We start from the raw sequence: 26,916 nt of genomic DNA, 5'->3' as shown, positions 1-26,916 counted from the left end.
TTCATTCTGAAAAACTGAAACTCTATACCCATTTAAACTCCCTCCTTCCAGCCCCTGGCAACCATCATTCTACTTCCTGTTCCTATATATTTGACTTTTCCAGAGACTTCATGTAATTGGAATCATACATTATTTACATTATTTGTCCTTTCGTTACTGGCTTTTTTCACTTGGCATAATGTCCTCAAGTTTAATCCAAATTGTAGCATGTGTTAGCATTTCCTTCCTTTTTTAAGACTAATATTCCTTTATATGGATATACCTCACTTGGTTTATCCATTCACCTGTCAATAGATATTTGGGTTGCTGTCACCTTGCTGCTATTGTGAAAAATGATGCTATGGAAATGGCTGGATAAATATCTTTCAAGTCTACATCTAAATTGGACCTGCTGGACCATGTGCTAGTTCTATTTTTTATTTTTTGTGGCTCTACTATCTTGTTTTTCAGAAGAGTTTCACCATTTTACATTGCCACCAGCAAGTTGTGAGTGTTCCACATCTTCAATGACACTTGTTATTTTTCTTTTAAAAATTATGTAACAGGTGAAGTTGGATTTTTCTAGTGTTCACATCTGATTTGGAGTGTATTAATCTATAACCTGTGGCAAAGGGTAGTAAAACTAGCCATAGTTGCTGGTAGGAGTTGCAGCCGTGTCTGCAGGAGAAAAATGACAGATCAGCTAGAGCCAGAGAATCTGAAAGAGCCAGAGAAGAGTCATGGCTGTTCAGACAAGGGAAGTACAGTAGAACCACACCCAGAACGCTGTGCTTAGCTAGGGCTGCATTCTACCACAAGAATGAAAAAGACTGGCACAATACAAAGAGGAAGCAGAGTTATTAAAAGAAGGGAGGAATTGGTCCATAGCAAAATCTATGCCTCCGAGGGGCAGTTTGGGCCACTGGTGTCCACTTTTTACAAATATATGAGTGACAGACCCAGCCAGGGAAATCTTTTTTTGAAGAAAGGGGATGTTTGAAGGATGGGAAACATGCACCATTGCAAAAATTTCAAAAGGGGGCCTGGGTTCAATACGAGGCAAAAGATATTCAGATAAAGCTAAACAAAATGAGGAATAGTTTTACCAGAAAGTGAGGAAGTACTATTTTTGGAAATTCCTCCGCTAAAAGTATTTTTCTTATTGGAGGGAAAGCTTAGTCTTTCTACAGATCCATTAAGTAATGAAAGAATGTTTGGTCTCTGGCTTCTTTGATATGTATTATTTTCACTTATTCATTCATGTTTAATTGAAGTGACATTGTTAACTACACTGTCTATGACTTAGAGGTGTAGCGTCACACCCTTCAGGGGTATACAACCACACCACACCCACCACCAAGACAATGAAAGTCCTCCACCGTTGTTCATTTCACCCCCTCCCCACTTTGCTCTCCCCCTGATATATTTTTTTAAGTTTTGTTACTAAAAAGGAGCATTTCCCTACTCTCAACTGATTTTAGAAAACTGAAATTCAGCATATCTGAAATCAAAGTCCTGCCCTTCCTCCCCTCTTAGCCCCCCTCTTTTAGAGTCATGGCTTGGCCAGCTCCAGTGAGTAGCTGCCACATCTCCCTCCTGCTTTGTTACACCTTTGTTTCCTCTGAATTTCTTTCTGAAAAAAATTCGCTTCCTCCCTTCACTCTCCACTGCCCCTCATCTGCTCTTCACCAGCCTTCACTGCAGAGGAGAGCAACAATCGCCTCAGCCACGAAGATGCATCACTCATGGTCATCTCCATTCCCTCCCCCCTGGGTCCCCACTGTCAGCACCCCCTTACCCACTGCTCTAGTGGTCCCAAACCCACCCATGATGTCTGGTTACCTAAAGAATCTCCATAACACCTTTAAATGGCTTTCAAGTCCAATTGCCTTCCATCCAAAATCACCACTTTCTGGACTCACATTAATGGCAAAATATTAAATAGCAACAAAACTCAAGACAACGCCCCCCTACAACTCCCCAACTACTAAAATGAATACTCTTTAGGTAACCTTATGTGTCCATGTTTACTTGCATTAATTTTGGTAGAATTTTATATCTTCTTATTTGACTTGACATCTTGAATAATTATCTACTTTGTTCCGATCTTTTCCCAGTCTCCCCTGTGACTTTGTCACTGGAATATTGCTAAAATGCCGCCTCGATGATAAATAGAGGCTGACAATTTTTACCTCTAAGATAGAGTCCCAACAGTGTTTTTCCTGAGTCAAAGGTAAAATATATTTGAATTTTAAGAGACATGGCCAAAAAATAGTTATTGCCACATTATTTCCCCAAAGCATTGCTGCAATTCACTTTCTCATCATAGATCTGTCACCCTCCCTTAGTCTTGGGTCAGAAAACTAAATTCCCTTCATGACAGCACAGGAGAATGCAGCCCATGTGCTACTTGACTGTCATCCGTCTCTTCCTTAGCTGGTTAATTCCCTGCACAATGGTGAGATGCTTAGAATGCTTTGCTGGTGTGATAGGCCAGAGTCCCTGAGGGAGTGAAGTGTGGGGAATGGACTGGGGAATAGCATGAGGTAAGCAGGCGCTGGATCATCCGTGTCTTGTAGGATCTCTTTTATGTACAAAGGAAAATTGCCAGTTGGAATTATGTTTTTGAAAAAATGGCTGTAACTGCTGGAGGGAAATGCATTGTAAGAGGGCAGGACTGGAAGCAAGGAACCAGGGCAGGGGGATGAGATTTCACTCTAGGTGAAAAGCAGTGATAGTTTGAACTAGGGTGCTGGCTGCAGGGATAAGGAGGAGTTGACAAGTACATTTCAAGCCATAAGGAAGTGTTAGTGTGTTCTGCCTTCCCTGGTGGTGCAGCGGTTGAGTTTCAGCATTATGAAGCTATCAGCAGCCACCACAGCACAAGTTCAATACCCCTGGCCAGGAAGCTGGCCCACAGGGCGCAGCAGACCTCTCCTGTCTCCCTGCTGCTCCCCTCAGCAGTGTGTTTCAGCTAATCTGACTGTTCTGCTCCCCATTCTGTCTCTGGTGGATCCTCTCACCACCGCCCCCCCCCCCAACCTCTGGCCTGTTCTCCAATTCTTGTGTGCATAAATAAATAGGTCTTCAAGGAAAAAGAAAAGAAAGGATGGGTGTGGTCAACATTATCTTAAAGCTGCGAGAGAGAAGGAGGTGTTGAAATTGGCTCCTGGGATTCCGGCTTATATAACCAGAGGAGCAGACCCGCTGGGGAATTAGAGTAAGAAAAGATTCAGCCTGAAACTCGTCAAGTCTGAGGCGCCTGGGGAAACACCGGTTTAGAAGTGGGCTTTCCAGCGTTTGGCGCCCAGACGGGGTTCCTGGGCTGGACTGGAATTTGCAAACAGATGGTATCAAACACAGAGGAGAGGATGAGGTCCCTACGGAAAATGGCTCAGAGAGAGACTAGATGCCGAGGCCTGAACCTCAAAAAGAGGAGCCTGGAAAGGAGTCTGAGAAGTAGCGGGCTGAAGCCAAGAGAAGGTATTTCCACCAGGAGCGGCCACAGGATGCTGCCAAAACTAACCCATGAAACTGAGGGGCGCCCTCTCAGGGGTGCCCTCCAGGTGGCACAGCGAGTTAAGGCACAACACTGCAAGGCAGCAGCAGCCACTTCAGTGAGAGTTTGATCCTCTGCCCCAAAGGTGACCCACGTGGCACAGCAGACCTCTCCTGTCTCCCAGCTGCTCCCCTCAGCTGTTTACTTAGTCAGCCTGTTCTGCTCCCCCACTCTGTCTCTGGTGAATCCTCTCATCCCCTGTGCTTCTGGCCTGTACCCCAGTTCTGTATGCATAAATAAATAAACCTTTTTAAAAAAAAAGAAAACTGAGGGGCGGGGGGAGGGACGACTAAATCTGGGAGCAGGTAAGGCACCTTCCCAGAACAGTTTATCTCAGGTGTGGGGAGCAGATGGGACTGAGTGGACTGGATTGAGTGAGAGTTCATGAAAGGTGAGAAGGGAGCTGGTGTAAGAAGCCGATGACGCTGACAAGAAAACTTGGCTGTAAATGAAGAATTGGGAAATAGAGAAGTGGGTGGAGAAGGTCAAAGTGGGTGTGAAACCGGGCCCCAGAGCATGGACTGTGGGACTAGGGACTCCTTCCCACCAGCAGCTAAGCCAGCAGCAGAGGGGAGCCCTCGGAGACACGCCCGCTTCAGAAGCTGCAGCTTGTGGGCAGCCCCTCCCCCACACCCTCCCCACTCCACCCCACAGCCCCAGGCACCAGGACGGCCCCTCCTCCACAATCTTCCCCTCCACCACCCCCCCCACATACCCCAGCCCCAGGCGCCAGGTGGGTTTGAGGGAAGCCTCAGTGGGAATTTCCCATTGCCGCCTCAGCAGCACCCAGGCCGCCCTACAGCCTGCAGGGCAGCTACATGGAAGCCAGCTCCTGAAGGCTGTTTTAGCTTCCTCCAGAGACCAGGTGGCACGAGCATAGTTGGCGCCTTTGTAGCCTGGACCAATGAGCTGCGAGCTAAGTGAACCAATGGCATGCATCAGCTCACTAATTAATTATTCGGCGCCAAATGAGCTGATTGGTCCAAAATGGCCCAATCAGTGGCTTAGAGCTGAAAGTGGTCCAATCAGGCTTGTACTGACTGAGGTGGGTGGGGGGAGGTGCCCTGAAGGACTATATGAGGCAGAGCGAATGGGCAGGGAATCAAACTGCCTCGTCTTAATTACTGGTGTCTGCGGAAAGAAGATAAGCCGCCTCAGAAGCTGTGGGGTGGGTGCGGGGGGCTGGGTGCTGCTGAGGCAGTGCTCTGGGTAGCACAGGAGTCTCCTGTTGGGGCTTTGCCTAAAAATGCATGGGGGTGAGGGTGAAGTAGGGTAGGGTGGGGTGGGGTGGAACCACCAGAGTCTCTGGGGACGGTCCTCCAAGCGCTCTTAGCTGGTGGTGGGAAAGAGCCTCTCTAGCACCGCTGACCGTGCTGTGGGACTCGGGCCTCAGGTGGAACCAATAGAAAGGGGTCTTGTTTCTGAAGTGGGGTGCTGGAGCATAATTGCTGCTCTGGGTTTGGAGCCCTGAGAAAAGAAGAGGAAGGGACCCAGGATGTGAGGTGTGAAGACTTGCTGGGGAAGGAGCGTCACCTCCCTGTCACAGCAGAGGGGCAAAGGAGGCTGGAGGCTAGGTGACTGGTGCTCAGGTGGAAGGACACTGGGGGTGCTGGGAAGGTGAAAGGCGGGAGGGAAATGAGCGTGAGAAACAGAAATATTTACCTCAGCTGAAGAAAGAAAATAGCCCTTAGACTGCTAAGAGGGAAGAAAACGCCAGTTTTGAGCTGCCACTGATACATGGAGAAACCGCACAAAGGGGTGGGGCCGCCACAAGTAGGGTCTCTGGGGACGCTCCTCCAAGTGCTCCTAGCTGGTTGTGGGAAAGAGCCTGGCTAGCACCGCTGACCGTGCTGTGGGACCCCAGCTTCAGGTGGAGCCAACAGAAAGGGGTCTTGTTTCTGAAGTGGGGTGCTGGAGCATAATTGCTGCTCTGGGGTTGGAACCCTGAGAAAGTAAGAGGAAGGGACCCAGGATGTGAGGTGTGAAGGAGCATAACCTCCCTGTCACAGCAGGGGGGACAAAGGAGGCTAGGTGACTGGTGCTCAGGTGGAAGGACACTGGGGGTGCTGGGAAGGTGAAAGGCGGGAGGGAAATGAGCGTGAGTAGCAGAAATATTTACCTCAGCTGAAGAAAGAAAATAGCCCTTAGACTGCTAAGAGGGAAGAAAACGCCAGTTTTGAGCTGCCACTGATACGTGGAGAAACCACACAAAAGGTCAAACTAAGTCAATGTAGGGGGGAACCTAGAAACCTGGGGGGGGGTGGCAGCAAGGTGAGGTGAGAGCACAGTGGTCTAGTGGTGACTACAGGTGTCTTGGCGGTGGGTGAGGTCTGGAGATGCCTGTGGGGAGAGCTCATACTCCTAATACACGCTGTGCTGCCTTCGTGTTGCCGCCAAGAAGAGGAAAGGGAGGGGAAGGGGCGGAGGGGAGGGAAGGGAAAGGGGGGAAGGGGAGAGGGAACAGGAGGGGAGGGAAAGGGAGGAAAGGGGGAGGAGGGAAGAAGGGACAGGCCTATCAAGAAACTTCACAATAATAAGAAAAATCCTTTAAAACAGAAAGGGGGGTGGAGGGTGGAAGCTCCAGCGCAGTGTCCCTCATTGGCAACACCTGATGCTGGAAGGCAGTGGGGCCCATGTGCCTCTGAAAGGGACTTAACTTTTGGACCCAGCATTCCACACCACAACAAACTGCAGTCAGTGGAAATCGCAAGATAAAGAGATTCAGTTATCCAAAGAGTCATGAAGTTTACTCCCAGGCAGCCCTGAAATGAATTCCTGTAACTGAAAAAGTGAATCTATGAGAAAGCGGTGATCTTGAAAATAATGACAAGGGGGAAAAGGAAAGAGGGGAGGGAATAGAAGATGTACTTATAATTAAGTATAAGTAATTGCTATTTTTTATGGCAGTCAGAAACTCAAGTTCAGAAAATGTAAACAGGGGAGGTGGTGAGGAAGAGAAAGGAGGGAACTGAAAGCCCAATGTTCAGGGGAGGAAATAAATACTGATAACTTCACTGATAGATAATTGATTTTTAAAATAGTGCTTAAAAATGAAATCATTATTCTAGAACAATGCTGTATAGACTGTATATGTGCTAATTCCTAGAGGAAAATCCCATTTAAGTCAAAGAAGGTAAAATTTTTTTTAAAGATTTATTTATTCATACAGAACTGGAGTACAGTACAGGCCAGAGATGGGGAGGGTGAGAGGATTCACCAGGGACAGAGTGGGGAGCAGAACAGGCAGATATACGAAGTACACTGCTGAGGGGAGCAGCGGGTGGGTCAGGAGAGGTCTGCCACCCATGCGGTCACCTCCGGGGCAGGTGGGGATCGAACTCATGGGGAAGTGGCTTAAGCTTCTTAGTGCTGTGCTTTAACCCACTGTGCCACCAGGGAGGGCCGAAGGTAAAAATTTTTAAAGTGAAAAAAGAATCATTTCTAGTCAGAAATAGAAAACCCATAAGAAGAGCATATAAAACATATCTCACTGAGGAAAGTTGAAGAGTTAGAGGAAAACACCATAAAATTTCTGATTAAGGCTGTCTTCTTTTGATCTTAGTTAGGGATGGAAAGAGACCTTGAAAAGCATCTCTTTTTTTTGAGCAGAGGTGCAAATCACTATGGCTTCATAATAAATATCCCAAACTGAGTGGCATGAAACAAGCATCTACTTTGTTCATGGATTCTGTAGGTCAGGGGTTGGACAGGGCACACTGGAGATGGCCTGTCTTTGCTCCATGTTTTGGACTTACAATGCAAGATTTTAAAACTGGTTTGCTCACATGTCTGGTGGTGGCTGTTGACTTGGGGACCTCTTTTCCACTCCATGTGACTTGGGTTTCCTCTCAAAATGGTGGCTGGTCCAAGGGAAGCATCCTAACAGGAAAGGAAGCAAGTGGAAGCTGGAAGTCACACAACATCACTTCCTTCTATTCGTTAGAGAGAAGTCACTCGGGAGGGTTGCTAGACTCCATCTTATGTGAGAGAAAGTTCAAAGAATTTGCAGACATGTTTTAAAACATTATCAACAAGCAGAACTATTTATTATAAAATTAAAGTGGACTTTATAAACAAACTTTAAGACATTAATTATCAAAGAACTAAATATAGAAATTAGATTTAGTTATCCCATTTCTGGGTATTTACCCAAAGAATAAGAGTACACTAGTTTGAAGAGATATATGCAACCCCCATGTTTATTGTAGTGATATTTGCAATAGCCAGAGCTGCAAACAACCTAAGTTCCCATCAATAGATGATGGGATAACAAAGATGTGGTTCATATACACAATGGCCTACTCAGCTATAAAAAATAGATGAAATCCTGCATTTTCAGATTCATGGATGAATCTAGAGGATATTATGCCTAGTGAAAACACCAGATGGAGAAAACAAGCACTGTATAATTTAATTTATATTTGGTACACAAAGAAACAAAACAAATGAATGAACTAAATTAAACAAAAATAAGCTAGTAGGCTATAAGAAAAAATTAGTGGTTACCAGAAGGGAAGGATAAATTTGGTCAAAGGGGTCAATTACATGGTGTAGGGTAGAATTAGGGTGGACTTAATATAGTACATACATTGATGTTGATCTATAATGATGTATGTCTCATGCCTCTATTCTGTAAACCAAATTTACTTCAATGAAAAACTGGTTAAATTATAATTCTATAACAAAACATAATAATATGCTAAAAAACCATATAGACTTTTAAGCAATATCAATCTTAGTGATTTGTCATTTTTATATGCTTTGCTAAGTTATGCAAATTTACTTCTTTTTTTCTAGTTCTCAGGTCAAGTAAATATATCAGAATTGCAATCTAGAAAACTAAGCTATTTGCTGTTTACAAGAGATGCAGGCAAGAATAAAAGGATAGAAATAAAGAGTAACAATGTTTAGGAAGAGATGTTATAGACATAGCAGATAGCATAAGAAAATTAATTCAGCATAAAAACATTAGGGCATTGCATTTTCACTAACCTTACAGGTAATTAGGCAAACAGAAGTTAAAACAACCATGAGATGTCAAACAAATGAAAATATTAATGATGTTCATTCTTTGCTTGGCTGTAGGGAAGGGTATGTGCATTCACTACTGATAAGTATGCAAAATTGTACTTTTGGAGGACAATTTTTAGTATCTGTAAAATTTTAAACCCCATACTCATTCCATTCTACTGCAAGTCTATGTAACTACTATGCAGTATTTTTAATATCTACTCATTATGAAATGGAAAAATTTAAGTGAAAAGAGCAAGCAGCAGTGAACAAGTCTTTGCATAAACATATGTTCTCATTTCTTATGTAAACACCAAGTTGTGGGATTGCTGGGTTAGATGGCAGATCTACCTTTACTATTAAGAAACTGTCAGATTGTTCTGTAAAGTGGTTGTACTATATATTCTCACCAATAGTGTATGAGGGCTCCAATTTCTCCACATCCTCATTAACACTTATTATCTATCTTTTTGGGTTATAGTCATCCTAGTGGATATGAAGTGATATCTCATTGTGGTTTTGATGTGTATCTTCCTGATGATGAATGATGCTGAGCACCTTTTCATGTACTTATTGGCCATTTGTATATCTTCTTTGGAGGAATGTTTATTCAGATCCTTAACCCATGTTTAATTGGACTAATGTGACAAGTGGTAACAAGTCCTTTATCAGGTACATGATTTGTACACACTTTCTCCCAACAGGTAGGAGAGATGCAGTTTTAATATCATTTGAAACACAAATGTTCTCAATTTTGATGAAGTCAAAATGTTTTTCTTTTATTGCTTGTGCTTTTGCTCTCATAGCTAAGAAATCATTGTCTAATCAAGGTCAAAAAGATTTACTCCTATATTTTCTTCTAAGAATTTTATAGCTTTTTTTTTTTTTTTTTTTTAAGATTTATTTATTTATTCATACAGAACTGGGGTACAGGCCAGAGGCTCAGGGGCGGTGAGAGGCTTCACCAGAGACAGAGTGGGGAGCAGAACAGGCAGAATGACGAAGTACACTGCTGAGGGAAGCAGTGGGCGGGCCAGGAGAGATCTGGCTCGCCATGTGGACTCCTCCGGGGCAGGCGGCAGGCGGGAATCGAACTCATGCGGAAGTGGCTTCAGATTCTCAGTGCTGCGCTTTAACCTGCTGCGCCACCAGGGAGGGCCTATAGCTTTTGTTTTTACACTTAGATCTTGAATCCACTTCGAGTTCATCTTTGTAGATGATGTGAAATAGGGACCCAACTTCATTCTTTTGCATCTAGATACCCAGTTGTCCTATCACCATTATTGAAATGACAATTCCCCACCAAATGATGCTGGTACCATGCCAAAAGTCCATTTACCATAGATGCATAGTTTTAGTTCTTGGCTGTCTTCCCCATCCTACTCACCTATATGCCTATATTTATGCCAGTTCCATGTGTCTTGATTACTTTTGCAGTAATTTGTAAAATCAGGAAGTGTAAGTCCTCTTTTTATGTCCTTCTTTTAAAGGTTATTTTGACTAATCTGGGTTCCTTGCATTTCATATGGATTACAGCATCAGTTTGTCATTTTCTATAAAGAAGTGAGCTTATTTTCTGATAGTAGTTTCATAAAATGAAATTTTTAAATGGTAGATATGTTATTATTTTATGAGAAAGGTTTTATTTTACTAAGTGGTTTTATAAGACTCAACTTATAGGCATTAATAGATGTCAGTTTGTGTTATTATCTAGATCAAGAATTGCCAAACTCTAGATGTTTAACATCACTAATCATCAGGGAAATGCAAAACAAAACCACAATGAGATAACAACTCACACCAGTTATAACAACTATTATTTAAAAAAAAAAAAAGTGTTGACAAAGATGTGAAGAAAAGGAAATCTTTGTGTCGTATTGTTGGGGGTACAGAAGTAAAAAAATTAAAAGTGGAACTACTATATGATTCAATGGAATAAATACCACTTCTTGATATTTGTTCAAAGAAAATGAAAACACTAAGGAAATTTCATTGCAACAGTGTGTTAGTCAAGGTATAGGAGCAGTTTAAGTGTCCATTAGTGAATGGATGGATAAAGAAAATTATAAACATTTACAGCAAAATATTATTCAATCATAAAAAATGAAATTTTGTCACTGGCAACAGTATGGGTGGATTTTGAAGATATTACACTAAGTAAAATAAGTCAGAGAAAGGCAAATACTATATGGTCTCACTTAGATGGACAATATAAAGCAAACAAAACCAAGTTCACAAATACAGAGAATAAGTTGGTGGCTGTTGGAGATGGGTAGATGACAAGAAAAGTGGATGAAGAAAATCTGAAGATACAATTATAAAATAAATAACTCAGGTGAATGTTATGTATAGCATAGTGACTGTAGCCAACACTATTTTGTATATTTGAAAGCTGCTAAGAAAGTAAATCTCAAAAATTGTCATCACAAGAAAAAAAGTAACTGACTACAGATAGCTAGGTTTATGGTGATCATTTCACGATATATATAAATTTCAGATCTTTATTTTAATCACATGAACTAATACAGTGTTATATATCAATTATACCTTAATTAAAAAATAATTTCCAAATTGTTATTATTTTGCTTACTAGGTATCTTTCAAAACCATACTTCCTTCACCATCTCTGTTCTGCTTTTCCAGTTCAGACCACCAGGACATTTTTTTTAAAAAAGATTTATTTATTTATTCATACAGAACTGGGGTACAAGCCAGAGGTGCAGGGGCCCTGATAGGCTTCACCAGAGAAGAGTGGGGAGCAGAACAGGCAGGCTGACGAAGTACACTGCTGAGGGGGGCAGCGGGCGGGTCAGGAGAGGTCTGCTGCGCCTGTGGGTCAGCTCCGGAAGGCCCAGAATCAAATTCGCACTGAGGTGGCTTCCTCTAGCTTGCAGTGCTGTATTCTAGTACGTTGTGCCAGCAGGAAGAGACCCCCCAGGACTTCTACCCTGCATTACCAAAACATCTTCCAGAAGTCACTCTGCCTTTACTCTGGTTTCTCTAAACCATGCTCCAGCCTGAAGTCAGAAGCATCTCTTTAAAGGCCAGTCATGATCCTGTCTTTTTGAAAAATACTTCAATGACTAATTTGGTCATCATGATAGAATTCAAATTTCTTGACTTACAATAAGGCCCTTTGAAGTTTGGTTTCTATGTGCCTACTGCTCATCTCCAATCCCTTCCCTGAAATGCCGATCAAACAAATTTTGGGGAGATGCTAAAAAAAACTAGAGTTCCAGAACCCCAGACACTTTGAGGCCCCCCTGCAGTGGCACACATGTGCCTGGAATGCATTCCCTCATTTCTCTGGGAAACTACTCATCTTTCAAGACCTGGCTCAAGCATCATTTCCATTTTGATGGTGATGGTGATGAAGCAGATGCAGCAGCAAGCATTTAAACTGTTGGTATTCAATTTTACACTGCAAGAAGTATATGAAATTGAAATAAAAATAAATATCTTCCCATCCTCAACCTCCTACCCACCCTGTTTTTACTTTGTGTATTTTGAGACTCTAATATTAGGTGTGTATATACTTAAGATGTTAATATCTTCATAACATTTTCTCATTATGAAACACTCATTTTTCTAGAAATACGCTTTGCCCTGAAGACAACTTTATTGATATCTTTATAACCACTCTAATCTTTTTATGTTCTGAATTTAGACTTGGATAATTATTAAATTCGAGATAGATTCTAAAGGAGTATATGGCCAGAAAAAATGTGGCTCAGAATTCCTGATCTTAACCTTAAACGGATTTTTTACTTAAACCTATATAATAAGAAATGTTCTAAATCCCCCTGTTAATTTTATTTCCTTACTGGGAGAGTCAACCCTCAACATTTATCTAAAGGCTATTAATAGTTTATAGTATTTAATCCTCAACTTTTCCCTGGGGAATACAGCTTCATTATCCTTCCTTTATAGATAAAAAAGAAATTAAGCAAAAGAGGTTAAGCTTCTTATCAGAGTCGCTGTGTCTGAGCGGTGTTCAAATGGACCCCTCTCTGGGTAACTACTCCGTTTCACAGCCTCTTTTCTTCTCTAACCTCACTATGAGACAAGGCTGGCAGAGGCAAAGTGCCAAGGCCATAGCCAGAGGGACAAGGGAGAGAAGATGTCTGTGACTTTGATCTTTGCCTGGTCCTGGTTACTCATCCAAGTCGGAAGCTTATTCTACTTGGGCATAACCAAAACAATCCAGTTTAGTTAGAGAATGAAGTTAAGAAGAGTTCAAGTGGCTAATAAGGATGTTTCCAGGAGGGTCAAAGAAGCTAGCATAGAGGTTATGCAGCCCGTTGAAATCCACATGGCACCCCTGCCTGGCTGTCTCTTAGCCACCCTCCCTGGAGTGAAGTTCAGTGTCACCTGTCCCTACACACCTGTCACCTGTGCCCTGGTGGCAGATCTTTCCTCTGGCACCCCATCCTGATGGTGGAGAAGACAGTGGGAAAGCCCCTGGCTTCTGTGTGGGGAGGTGAATATCCCCAGATGGTGAAGGGTGTTCAAACAGTGACAGATAACCAAAGAATTCGATCAATGTGAGTTCCATCAGCCTTGATGCAGATTCCATGTGACCTGCTTTTCTTGTTGTAATTTCTCTGGGTAAGAAGCCAGAGCATCCCCTTGCTACCTAATTTCCAGTCTCCCTCCAAGTTTTCCTTTAGAGAAAAGCCAAACTCTAAGCAGACAGTTATAGGAGCATGACTCACACTGGTTTTTGTTTAACTGTTATTGCACTTTGACTATGATAAAATGACTACATTTGGAATGGAAGCTAGATTTTCTAATCAACTATAATAAAAGCTAGAATTTAAAGTATACTTGCTGAAACTCTCAATTTGTTCCAAATCACCCCCAATCAGTTGTGAGGTAGGCAAAGATGAATAACAGCATTCCCCTAGCCCCTGGGACCATACTGGGATCTGGCCTGTGGGGGGTTATGGAGCCAAAGGGAGTGTCCTGGCAGCTTAGTGGGTTATGTGCTTTCTGAGTGACCTTTGGAATTTTGACTGAAAATGGTAGAGACAGAACCTGTTGGAGGGATGAGAAGGGATAACCCCGCCCCACCCCACAGACCCTGAACTGCAAAATCAATATGGACAGGAAACTCCAGTCCATAATTGAGGGAAATGGGCTCATGTTGTATAAAAGAATTTCACTGCAACCCACTGGTAATTAGGTTTTTTTTGGGACCACGAAGAAAAATAAAGTACTGTTGGGGTTTTTATGCTAATTTACATAAAAATTAAAGTCCCTTATTCACCAGTCATATGTTACAGAAATTTTGATGGAATCCCAATTCCTGCTTATGGCTTCATTCTTTTTTATATCTTAATGTTTAATAAATTTTTCTCACCCACTTACAAGTCCCTCTCTAGTTTTCCTGCTTATGTGTCCTTCCTGAGATGTCTAGGTGAAGAAAAGCATATTTGTAGACTGTTCCCTTCTTTTGACACAAATGGAAGTATATTATACATATTTTCTGTGCTGTGGTATAGTGTATATACATATGTATGTGTATTGTATTATATATTTTTAAGATTCATTTATTCACTTATGCTTATGTGTCCTGCTTATGTGTCCTTCCTGAGATGTCTAGGTGAAGAAAAGCATACTTGTAGACTGTCCCCTTCTTTTGACACAAATGGAAGTATATTATACATATTTTCTGTGCTGTGGTATGTATAGTGTATATACATATGTATGTGTATTGTATTATATATTTTTAAGATTCATTTATTCACTTATGCATACAAGAACTGGGGTATAGGCCAGAGAGGCAGAGGGTGAAAGAATTCACCAGAGACAGAGTGGAGAGCAGAACAGGTGGATCTACTGAAATACTCAGCTGAGGGGAGCACCAGGGGAGACAAGAGATGTTGTGTCATATAGGTCAGCTCCCTGGCTGGGGATCAAACTCAGATGGCAGCAGCATTAGTGCTAAATCTTAACCCCTAGGCCACCAGGGAGGCCCCCTGTATTGTATTATGCACTTTATATGAGTGAATATGTCAGAGTCCTTTCCATATGTGTGAATAGGCAGATTTTTCTCCTGTTTAATAGGGACACAGCAGAGAAATATTAACCAGTTAGCCATGGTTATTTATCTAATCTTCTATTTAGACAGATTTTCACTTGTTTTCAGTCTTTTGCAATTATAAACATCATTTTGATCAATATCCCTGCCCTATCCATGCCTCCTAGTATACATATGAAACTTTCTGTAAGTGGCTTTGCCAGGTGAAAGGCAAATGATGCTTTCCAATTAGACAGGTATTGCTAAATTGTCCTTCAAAGTGGTTCTATCAATATGTAATCTGACCTGTTTGCCATACTTATTTATCAGAGCAGAACATCATCCAACTTTCTCATCTTTACCTGTCCAACTGGTAGAGCTTTGATTCGTATGTTTTTTATTCAGAGGATTAGCCTTGTAAACAAGTTCGATACCCATTTGCATTTACTCACATTTCTTTTTAAAATAAATTCTTTTAAAAATAAACATTCTTTTGGATTGTGGTTCCTCTTCATAGTGATTGGTAGGAGTTCTTTCTATAGAAATAAATGAGCTTTTCTTGTTTAAAATTAAAAGGGCTGGTTAAAAGTAGAACTGGGATTTTGGAGCTAGGTGTGTCTCTTCCTTTTACAAGTTCATTCTGAGAGCAGGTTTCTGAATGTTTTTATTTGGAAAATATGATCATCAAAAACATTTTGAAGTTATTTACAAAGTTATGGGATCCATGTTGGCATAATATATTTGGAGAGTAAATTTGGGCAGATTTAAAACATTTCATGGTTTCCAAAACTAGAGAAATGATAAAATGATCAAATTAAAGTCACAAAAGACTTTCATTGTTTTTAAAACTATAAACACAATTTTTACAGACTCGTCTGTTTAAAAGGTCCAATGCACATAAGTATGTCAGTTTATAGCACGAGTTGGCTCCCTCCTGACCGAGCAGCAACACTGGCAGGACCACTGTTAAATTTGCTGTGGACTCCTCCTGGCTTTTCTCTATGTTCTAGACAATCTATATTTCACTATTTTTTTCTCGAGAAGTAGAAGTCACTTGCTATCCTACAACTTATTGTTCTCAGCCCAGGATTGATTCTGAATGTCAAGAACGGTAACTTCTGCAATTCATTTTTTAACTCTAAGCAGACAGCGTATTGCCACAGGCCATAGAGGGCCTTTGGGAGTAATCCAGCCCCAACTTATTTGGCTAGAATGGAGAAGGCCTTGGAATTGATCCCAGTAGCTCACTGCATGTCACTCCTCTTTCCTGTAGTTTCAGTATCTGTTGAACAGCATTGAGGGGCTTAGATTTGGGGCAGCCAAACATAACCAGAAAGAAAGCAGACTAGAACTAAGACCTTCATGAGTTAGCACGAAAATATTAGTTGTAATTTTTAAGCGATTTGGCTTATCAGTTCAAGGTGTATTTTTGTGAATTTTTTTTTTTTAAAGACGAACTTTGAGGCATAAATCTTTGGCATAAACAAGGAAGAGGAATGAGGTCAAATGGTGGGTGCATAGAAGAGGACCCCTTGGGCCCTCATTCTCTTGAGCAGCAGGATCTGGTCAGGAACCCATAGAGACGCAGACCTGTTTCTCCAGTGGGTATTTCATGTCCAGTCACACCTAAGCACTAAGTCTTGCCCTCCTGTGGCACCCTCCTGGCGGTGTGGTGTCCTGTAGATAGTGGGTACTCCAGAGCCAATATGGATGGGCGTGTTTCAGGACTATCTTACAGGGCAAAGAAGTCTGTACCATACAGGAGCCCGATTCTGAAGGCCTCTCCTCACCAAGACTTGTGCTCTGGCTGGGCTGTTTTTCTAGGGAACAGAAAGGCACCCAGGGGCCACATCTGTCTTTATCAATAGGGGCATCTTTCCCATTAGCACAACAGCACAGACCCTCCAGGACCTGGCAGTCTCACCTGGCACAGCTACAGGAGACTCTGGAACAGTCTGCCCTGGGAGCCCTGAATAAGGGGGTCGGGTCTTCCCCAGCACCCTTTGAGATCACCCCTGAGCAGCCTTCTTAGGCTTGGGAACAAAGTGAATTCTGGGAGGATGGTGGGGTAGCAGCTTTCTTGAATAGAATCTACTCTGTGTTCATTCAACAAATATTTGAGGCTCTCCCATCTGCCAAGGCCTGTGCTAACTCTGGAAATAGGCAGAACAGGACAGACAAGGTCCTGTCTTTGTGGAGCTGGCATCCAAGTGGGGAAAGCCAGACAGGGAACAAGTAAAGTAAGTAAACAAGGCCATTTTCCAGAGAGTGCTATGAGGAAAATTAAACGCACGAGGGCCTAGGGGGTTGTGGGGGAGGGGTGGCTAGTGTGCAGCGTGTCCCTGAGAGGAAGCTCTTAAGGTGAAACTCAAATGACAGCAAAGAAGGAGTCTTGCCAACATCTGGGAAGAACATTCTAGGGATTGATAAAAGCAAAGTGCAACACCCCCAGACTGGGAAAAGTTGGGTATGGTGAGGACCCCAGAGGAGTTTGAGGTATGAGCAGCAGTGGGGGGGGGGGGGGTGTCAAACTTACTGGACCTGTGGCCTGGCAGGGCTAAGCCACCTCTTGTCTTTCTCCACTTGCAATATGATGGCTGACGTGGGCAGAAGACATGACCCCAGTGTGACCCAGGCTGCTTTGTGGAGAAAGTTGGGGGGTGTAGAGGCAGGGAAGAATGCAGAGATTTAAATAGAAGCTGCAGCAGCTGCCCAGGTGGTTGAGAGTGGTGACCAGAACCAGGATGTCTGTGGTGAGATGGGGAGGAGGCAAGATCTAGGTACACAGGTTTGGAATTATGGCTGACTGCATGTCCTCCAAGAGAAGCAGGGCTGGGGCCCCAGAGAAGGCTGGGGCAGTCCTGCCCCTGCCCCCTTGCTCGTGCTAATGGGGTCTTAGCCCTGCCACGGTGCTGAGACCCTGCCTGGTAGATCTGTGGTACCACTCTTAGACTCAGGTACGAGGGCCCCCACACTATCAAACCCAACTCATACCCCTCCCCCTCTGCTGCTTCCTTTCCTTGGGATGACCAGTAAATTTCCTGCCCCAACAGCCCAGAGCCAGCTGCTTGAGCCTATATGCTCAGCTGGCCTTGGCAATTCACACACCACCAAGTCCAAGGAGTGACGAGAGGGGGCAATTTTTGAGGGGTACAGGCGGCACTGGGACCCGGGACTATCCATCTATCCTCACTTGCCTGAGTAAGGACCCTTCTGGAGGGGGATGACATGGGAGCTGGGGAGACAAGGGGGCGGCTGGCTTCCCTGCCACCACCATGCTCAGAGTCCAGTTCTAAATTTAAATCTGGCCCTCGAGGACCTTCCAAAGATATATTTGTCAAGACCAGACGGTAAAACATATTTTATCTAACAGCCTTTTCATTTGATTGATAACTCTGCATGTTTAAACAGATGGCATGGGGGCTGCCATTTGTGTTCTTGTCCCAGATCCCACAAAAATGTGGGGTATGCCTGCCCACATCCACTGCTTGCTTTCTGCGATGTTCCCCAAATGCTTGTGGGGAGTTCTGGGTTCCATCATCTACCAGAGGCATTTTCTATCTAAATTGAATACAGGGCACTTTGCAATTTTCCAAGCAAATTTAAGATAAAGGATTTTCTGCGTTGAAATTTTTGACTCGATTTTCTCTTTCTAAACTCTTTGGACTGCTACTGCTTATCGGCTAGCAGTGACAAGGAAATAAAATAAACAAGAAAAACAACAGAAGAAACCACATACACAGTATAGTAGATGAAAACTGGAAACAGCTGATTCTCATGAATCTGACAATGTGGACGCTTTATGGACCTGCATGCTCACAGTCATGATTTTATCTTGTGCACATACAATCTGGGTCTATTTCCTACCAGTTAAATACTTTCAAGCTCATGATGACAGAATTAATTATGCCTTGTCATGTTCTGTGTGACTTCTACGTGCTCTTGCCCTTGAACAAGCTGAAGACCCACTACAATAATTTATTGTCTCCAATTTACAGTTAGGAAAACAGAGACTCAGAGAAATGCTGTAACTTGCCTGCGGTCACCCAGCTAATAAGTGATAAGGTAGGGGTTTTAACATGTCTGAGGGGTGCCCCCAAACCACCAGACCACTGGTCAGATAGGTGCAATCTAGCCAGTGATAAGCACAACTTCTCCAAGTCTGATTCTGGGGCAACGTGTTCATCTGCTTTCCTATCAGTATTTGCAGAATAAAGTGAGTGAGCATAAGGCTTATGAGCCAGTGCACAGGGCATAAAAAGTAACTAGAATTTTGTTTTGTTTGTCTAAGTTTTGGAAAGGCCTTTGAGAGTATTTTATTAAATTATTGTATCCAAGTGAGATACTCATGCACCCTGGCCAGGGGTAAACCTTGCCTGGAAATTGTGGTGTCTTTTCCTTTAATTCATCCTTATTAATTATCCTCACTCATCCTACTTTGCAGAGACCAGCCTTTTAAAGTTTTCAGTAAGTTTAGAAAATGAAGCCTGAAGACTTCCTTCCTGTTCTGCTCTTCAGAATTGGACCCACGTCCAAACTTAAGCATTAAGTCACCTGTGTGCTTGCACTAAGATGGTTGAGTCAAGATAAAACCAAAACTTTCCAGGGCCCTGTCTTCTTAAAATGGCTAGTGTGGTGTATCGCTCTAGAACAAGGTTCCAACCCAGAACACCCAAAACAGGACCACAATTCAGAAGTCTCCAGCTCTCCCTCCTCTCCACACATAGCCCCCACCCCTTCCATGCCCCTCAGCTGCCTCCTCTTCCCAGCTGTGAGAGGCACAGTTCGCACCTACCCAATGCATGTTCATGCCACTTCTGACTTGCTCCCATGTCAGACTGGCCTCTTCTCTGCCTGGGCCTCTGATAGGGCAGAAGTAGGCCCGTGAGCCAGGCTGCCTGTGAGAACTTGGGTCCCTACCCTAGCCTCGCTGCTCAGTGCATTGAGGGTGTCTTGGAGTTCTCCCCTTGGGTGTCTCTTCAGGAATTGCTAAGTTACCATCAATTAAGATAAAGAAGAGTTTTAAAAGTAGTCCAAAAAAAGATTTATGACTTTTTCTTCTTAGTGACAGCTTCCATTGTACAAAAGCCACAGGCCATCTCTCCACCCTCACGAGACCCCAGACAAATGCTGATGGCTTGAGACCTATCAGGCCAGAGTCCTCTTCCACCTTTTCCCATTTTCTACAGAAAGGGTCTCCACCAACCCTGAGGTCTCATCCAGTTTCTACAGTCAGTTCTTACTGCAGCGCTTGGCCAGCTCCAGGATGCTCCTGCCTCGGGCCCCTTGACATACCCTCACCTGTGGGCAGCTCACACACAGACCCACAACTTGCCCTTAAACCTCATCCTCCCCCTTCCAAGTCTCCTAGACCTCAAAGAGAAAACTAAAATCTGGCAGGCACATCTGGGTTAGCACCCTTCCTCCAGAATATGTGGCAGGTGGGTGTCCTGTGCTTGGTGAGATGCCATGGCCTCCAGGGGTTTGGAAGGGTACTTCTATTTCCCCTGTGTTATATATTGGAGGAAGGTGACCCCAGCCAGATGCCAGACATGTAGCCCCTACCCAGACTCTCAAGTACGGACATCTCATCAAATCTCTGGCCTCTACCCTCACCGTGGGGACTCAGCTTTCCCTTGTTTTTCATCAGGTCAACCCTTCCTCCTCCAGCCCCCGCTGGAGTGAACTCTCAGGGACCAGATCTCATCACAGCACTCTTCTGCCCAAAGCTGGACAGCAGAAGTCTGAGACAGGCACTCTGCTTCACGAGCTGCCTTGGTCATGAACCCAACCCGAGTGTGGCTCCAGCCTTATCTAGGCCCCTCCCTCGCAATCTCTGCACTCCAGCCTGTCAAACCTCTTGTCCTTTGTTACCAGAACACGCCATGCATTTGCAGGCTCTTCACCTTTGCACCTGCCATTCTGTCTACCTATCCCTCTAGCAAATTCCTGCTCATCCTTCAAAGTGCAGCTCAAAGATTCACTCCCTTTAACCTAATGTCTCAGTCAGCACAAACCAGGCTTAAAAACTCATTTTCTCAACATTCTAGAGGCAGGAACCAAAATCAGGTGTCAGCATGGTTGGGCATGACTGCTCTTCCTGGTTTGCCGATGCCACTGGCTCCTTAAGTCCTCACTTGGAAGAGGGAGGAAGGGAGAGAAGGACGGAGGGGGGAAAGGAGAGGGAGGGAAGGAGAGTTTTCTTCCTCTGGTCCTGGATCCTGTCAGATTAGGACCCTCTTTTTGACCTCATTTAACCCTAATTACATCCTAAAAGCCCCATCTCCAACTACAGTCACTTTGGGAGTTAGGGCTGCAAGGTGAAGTTGAAGGGCACTTACTTTGGTCCACAGGGGCAACCACTGTTGCCCCCTTTCTCCAGAGTCCCTGGTACATCGGACAGAACACCCCTTCATCCACCCACCTTCCATCGCCTTCTCCCCCACATGTGTGTCTCTTATCAGAGATAAGTTAATGATGTCGTACATCATGTGATGACCTGTCTCCCTGGCTGGGCCTGAGCATGGAGGCAGGCCAGGGGTCACTCAACATTTACCCCCAGGACTGAGAGCCTGGCACAGAGCAGGCCTCCAGGGGAGAAGAGAAGTCTTGGTTCACTGAAGAGGAGGCTGTGGGCACCGAGCCCCACTTGATGCCTCTCTCATCACCCCACCCTATGACAGGCCTTTTTCTAATGCTCCCCCAGCACTGAGAGCCTCAGTGATTTCCCCCCACCCTAACACAGACAGATATTCTGGCCACCTGCCTGTCCTTTGTCCTGACCCTGAAAGGAAGCCTCACTTTTCGTCCTGCAGGAAAACATAAAAATCCCACTCCCTGTTTTGGGTTTCCCTCGAGGTCCTGACAGGTGTCTGGTGTATAAGGGGGTCTCACTTGGGCACACGCAGCAGAGCCTCAGCTCACTTCAGGTTATTAATGAGTCTAGTTTTACTCCCATCCAAAAGCATTAAGCTAAAAATATCTTGTGTGTGAGTCTGGACCAAAAAGTGGAGCAGTTGGGCCATTAATCATATGTTGAATAGGGTTTGATTAAAGCACAGAATGCGATCCCCAGACGAGGTTGCTGCTTCGCTGCGCGCGACCGCAGTGGAAGCTGGGCCTGGGGCGGTGTTTTTGCGCTGCGCCTCCTGGAGGGCTCCGGGCGGATTGTGGCGCCTTGCCAGCCCCCCCCCCTCTCGCCCCCCTCGAAAGCGCCGTCTGGGGCTCTTCACCTGCAGCCTGTGAGTCTCAGGCAGGCACACCTCCAGCCCACACCAGGCGGCCAAGCGGCCAGCCCAGCGCAGCAAGTCGTACTGGGCAGTGGGGCGTGAAAGGCGGGCTCTGGCCCACGGGGACCCTGATGAGAGCCCGGTTGACCCTGCGATCAGCACAAAACTCCCGAGGAGCCATGTGTCAAGGACACACTGCCACAAACCCCTTCCTCCCCACCACCGCCGCAGCAGTAGGTCGGGGGCGTTGCAGGGCCCAGCCCCCGCCCCCTGCCCCCGCAGCCTCCCCTCCTCCCCCCATCCCTCCGCTCGGGTCGGGAAACCTTATTTCCCAGGACCCCGGGGACCCCAGTACCCTTCGGACCACTAGGCAGGATTCTCCCAGTAGATCTCAGATCCTGCGTCGGAGATGCCAGGGCCCTGACTCTCTCACACCCCTGCTCCCCCAGTCCGGAGCCCACCTGAATGGGAAATAGGGGAGAAGGCAGTGGGTTCCGACCCGGTTGACCGCCAGCCTCACTTCAGAATCCCTGTCCCGGAGTCAAGTTCTGCTCTGTCAGTGGGCACTCCCAGCCGGGTACCCAGCCCTACAGTGCAATGCAGCTCACCCCCTCAGGAAAAAACGGGCGCCCCAGCGCGTACAGCTCCAGCCCTGAGCGCCTAGCAATCCTAGCGTTCCGGCTAGACGTAATGAAAAAGAAAGTTTTCCAGTCCAGGCGGACAGACCGGCCGGCTCCTCAGAACTCCAGGACGCGGCCGCCCGCCGGTCCTCCGCTCTCAGCGGGGTCCTAGCGCCCGGGCTGCAACGCCAGCGGGTCCCGGAGTATTGTGAGACAGAGCCTGGAAAAGATAGACACCCCAAGTCACAGCACTCGGGGCCTCTTCCCTCGTCCTCCCACGCCGAGGTGTGAGCTGGATCCCCGTCCAAACCGTTCCCGGCCCCCAGCCCCTTTCCCAGGCCCTTCTCCACGTCGTGTCCTCGCAGAGACCCCAGCCGGGGACTGGACCGGTTCGGCCTTTTATAGCGAGTGAGCGACCGAGAAGCTCAGCGACCAAGTCTAGCAGTCCACCATCCCCCGCGCGGCGCCTCAGGGCGCTCGGGCTTGCAGGCTGTTGGCTGAAAGAGGGTGGGTACCTTGGGGAGGTTAGAGGAAGGGGTCCCGTTACCGATCACGTGTGCGCAGGGACAGCACCGTCGGGGGTCGGGAACGGAGATTCCCCACTGCAGTGCCCTGGGCGCAGGGGGCAGTGGGCAAGGCGACGCGGGTCTCTCCGGAACTGCGCGGCGCTCCAGCCCCTCCGACCGCCACTGCGGGAGGCCGGCGCTAAGACCCAGGAGACGCCGCGCGCGGTGGGTTTGGACACTAGAGGGCGACGGCCGCCCTGGTATAAATTCCGGCCCGGAGCAGGCCGGGCCATTCGCGACCGGGAGCTGCGCGGGCGCGATCTGGTAGGGGCTCCGGGTGGGCGGTGGCAGCAGCGGCGCCCCGCGCAGGCTGGAGGCCGCCGAGGCTCGCCATGCCGGGAGGACTCTAGCTCCCCCATGGAGTCGGCCGACTTCTACGAGGCGGAGCCGCGGCCCCCGATGAGCAGCCACCTCCAGAGCCCCCCGCACGCGCCCAGCAGCGCCGCCTTCGGCTTTCCCCGGGGCGCGGGCCCCGCGCAGCCCCCAGCCCCACCTGCCGCCCCGGAGCCGCTGGGCGGCATCTGCGAACACGAGACGTCCATCGACATCAGCGCCTACATCGACCCGGCCGCCTTCAACGACGAGTTTCTGGCCGACTTGTTCCAGCATAGCCGGCAGCAGGAGAAGGCCAAGGCGGCCGCGGTCCCCGCGGGAGGCGGCGGAGACTTTGACTACCCGGGTGCCCCTCTGGGCCCCGGCGGCGCCGTCATGCCCGGAGGGGCCCACGGTCCCCCTCCAGGCTACGGCTGCGCGGCGGCCGGCTACCTGGACGGCAGGCTGGAGCCCCTGTACGAGCGCGTCGGGGCTCAGGCGCTGCGGCCGCTGGTGATCAAGCAGGAGCCCCGCGAGGAGGACGAAGCGAAGCAGCTGGCACTGGCCGGCCTCTTTCCCTACCCGCCGCCGCCGCCGCCGCCGCCGCACCCACACCCACCGCCCGCGCACCTGGCCGCCCCGCACCTGCAGTTCCAGATCGCGCACTGTGGCCAGACCACCATGCACCTGCAGCCCGGGCACCCCACGCCGCCACCCACGCCAGTGCCCAGCCCGCACCCAGCGCCCGCGCTCGGCGCTGCTGGCCTGCCAGGCCCCGGCAGCGCGCTCAAGGGTCTGGCTGCCACACACCCAGACCTCCGAGCGGGCGGCGGCGGCGGCGGCGGCGGCAGCGGCGGCAGCAGCAGCAGCAGCAGCGCGGGCAAAGCCAAGAAGTCGGTGGATAAGAACAGCAACGAGTACCGGGTGCGGCGCGAGCGCAACAACATCGCTGTGCGCAAAAGCCGGGACAAGGCCAAGCAGCGCAACGTGGAGACACAGCAGAAGGTGTTGGAGCTGACCAGTGACAATGACCGCCTGCGCAAGCGGGTGGAACAACTGAGCCGTGAACTGGACACGCTGCGGGGCATCTTCCGCCAGCTGCCCGAGAGCTCCCTGGTCAAGGCCATGGGCAACTGTGCGTGAGGCCCGCCAGGGACCGGCCCCTGGCTGGGACCCCGGGAGTGGTTTCGGGACTCGGGATCTCAAGACTGTCCGAGCCCCGCAAGCCAGGACTAGGAGATTGCGGTGCCGCCTGAAAGCTTGTCCTGTCCCGCGTGCCCCTCGCCTTCTCCGCGCCGGACTCGGTGCGTCTCAGTTGAGGGGTCAGGAAGTGGTTTCTCCCTGCAAGAGAGACGGGCCGTGGGGCTGAGCCGGGAGCCCGGCAACTCTAGTGTTAAGGAATAACCTGTGCCTTGGGAACGCAAATTCACTGCTCCAATTCCTACCGAGTAGGGGGAGCAAATATGTGCCTTGTCATTTTATTTGGAGGGTTCCTGCCTTGTTCCTGAGGCTGCAGCAGGACCCCATGAGAGAAGGAGGGCTGGGGGCCCTGGGTAGAAGGAAGGTTCTGGGAGCAGAAGTCCGGAGAAGCCAGCCCCAGCCGCTCCTCAGCGCCTGTCCTTGAAGAGGGCAAACGCAGAACTTGGGGCTTTGAAACTAAAGTGGCTCCCTGAGCTCTCTATGAAGGTGGAGGGTCCCTAGTTCCTTGCCTCTAACCTCCTAGCCTGTAACAGGCTTCCTGGGCGGAACTCATTGAGCTGGGGGGTCACCAGGTGGCCAGTGGGAACTCCCCACCCCCAGTCAGACCAGAAAGCTAGAGCACGAGTTAGCTGAGGGACTTGTGTTCACAGGAGTGGGCCCTCCTGGAAGAGGGGCCCTAGAGCTGTGGCTGGGGCCGGAGGGGGTGGAGGGACACCAGCACCTTCAGCCTTGTCTGTACTGTATGTCGCCAGCATCGCCGTACAAACACATCAGTCCATCCCAGAGGGACCGGAGTTATGAGAAACTTTCCAAATATTTCGCTTTATCAGCCGATATCAACACTTGTATCTGGCCTCTCTGTGTCCCAGCGGTGCCTTGTGCAATGGGAATGTGCACGTCTATGCTAAACCACCATTTTATTTGGTTTTTGTTTTGTTTTGGTTTTGCTCAGATACTTGCCAAAATGAGACTCTTCGTCAGCAGCAGCAGGGAGGGTCTGCGGCTCTCTTTCCTTTTGGTTTTGGGATTGCTTTTGCTCCCAGGGGAACCAATGAGGTGAGGTGGGCTTCCCCTTTCCCCGCAGCCCTCCCTGGGGGTGGTTATGGGCCTCAGACCCCTCCGGCCTGGGCTGCCCACAGACTTGTCCCCCGGAGGCCCCGGCTCCCCGGCCTGGAAGGCAGGCGGCCTCCAGCCAGCAGGCCAGACCGCTGGGCCTGGGCGCAGGAAAGCTTGGTTCTCTTCTTTTGAGGAGAACGTCGAGTTTCATGCTAGATGTTTTATGTATTATATCTATAATATAAACATATCAAAGTCAAATTTGGTGTCTTTTTAAAACCAGAAAAGCTACTTCCAAGGTTTTCTATGGGCCAGGTCACATTTGTAAATAATCACGGCAGTCTCTGGCTGAGATCCTGACTTTCATTAGCTCTCCACCCATCCTGAGCCCCTCTTTACATTCAAGGGGCGACTTTTCCCAAACCGAGGCAAAGTGGAGAAGGAGGACAAGGCTCCGAGCTGAGAATGCTAGAGCCTGATGAGTCTCCTGGCGGGTGTGTGGTAGGGGTGTTGGGGGGAGGTAAGGGACGGAGGGGATCACGGGGCCTTTGGGTGGCCTCTCACTGAGAGAGAACCCTCTGCCTGAAGTTGCCACAGCCTCTGTAGGATCAGCAGGCCTGGCCCAGCAGCTCAAACTCCACGGGCCCTTTGACTACACTTGCTCCCTGTGTCTCTGGAGCAACCTCCTCACTCTGGCCTCTGCCCCAGCCTGCCAGCAGGACCCTGGCCGTTCAAAGGGAGGCCTCAAGTAGTCAGGCCCTACCCCCTCCCCACTCCCCTGCCCTGTGTGGCTGCTGCCTGCTCTCTGCAGGCTGAGTGTCCCCCATCCAGCCCTCTACTCCTGCACTGCCCCAACCCACCCCAGGGACCAGCAGTGGGCGTCTGGTCCTGTCCCCACACTGCCTGGCAAGAAGCCAGCTGGGGCTCTGCCCTCCCCAGCGTGCCCACCCTGGGCCAAGCCCCCAACTGTGACGACTGCCCTGTGCAGACTGGCAACCCAGCACCCCCTTAGCAATAGTGACAGCCAGCCAAGGGAGGGCGCACCCTCGAGCCTGACAGAACAGAGGAAGTGGCCCAGGATGCAGCAGGCATTCGGGGCTCACCCTCTCTGAGGGGGAAATACTCCTCACCTTCTGGTTGCACCCCAAGAGCCTCCACTTAGGCAGTTCACAGCCCATCCCAACATGGGCTGTGCCAGTTCTGAGAAATTACACTTAGCTTTTAAATTCAGAAAACTTGATCTGTACCTGCCTTCGTGGTTAAGGAGGGAGGCCTTGCCGCCCCGCCCCCTCCGCCCTCTCTGGCCTGTGTCTTGCCGCCTCTTCACCCATGGCCGCCCTTGGCAGAGGAGAGGCCACGAGCC

General features: G+C 47.9%; 1 protein-coding gene across 1 annotated transcript; it reads left to right on the top strand.

Moving 5' to 3' along the window:
* The first annotated feature begins 23,233 nt into the window (after positions 1-23,233).
* CEBPA (CCAAT/enhancer binding protein (C/EBP), alpha) lies at positions 23,234-25,758 on the top strand. Its single transcript, XM_004690537.2, has one exon. It carries the CDS (start codon positions 23,343-23,345, stop codon positions 24,438-24,440), a length of 1,098 nt encoding a protein of 365 aa, XP_004690594.1. The 5' UTR covers positions 23,234-23,342; the 3' UTR covers positions 24,441-25,758.
* Positions 25,759-26,916: the final 1,158 nt, after the last annotated feature.

Source organism: Condylura cristata, unplaced genomic scaffold, assembly GCF_000260355.1.
Source record: "Condylura cristata isolate star-nosed mole 26May11 unplaced genomic scaffold, ConCri1.0 scaffold00028, whole genome shotgun sequence".
Lineage (NCBI taxonomy): Eukaryota > Metazoa > Chordata > Mammalia > Eulipotyphla > Talpidae > Condylura > Condylura cristata.
This window is presented reverse-complemented; position numbering and strand designations above follow the sequence as displayed.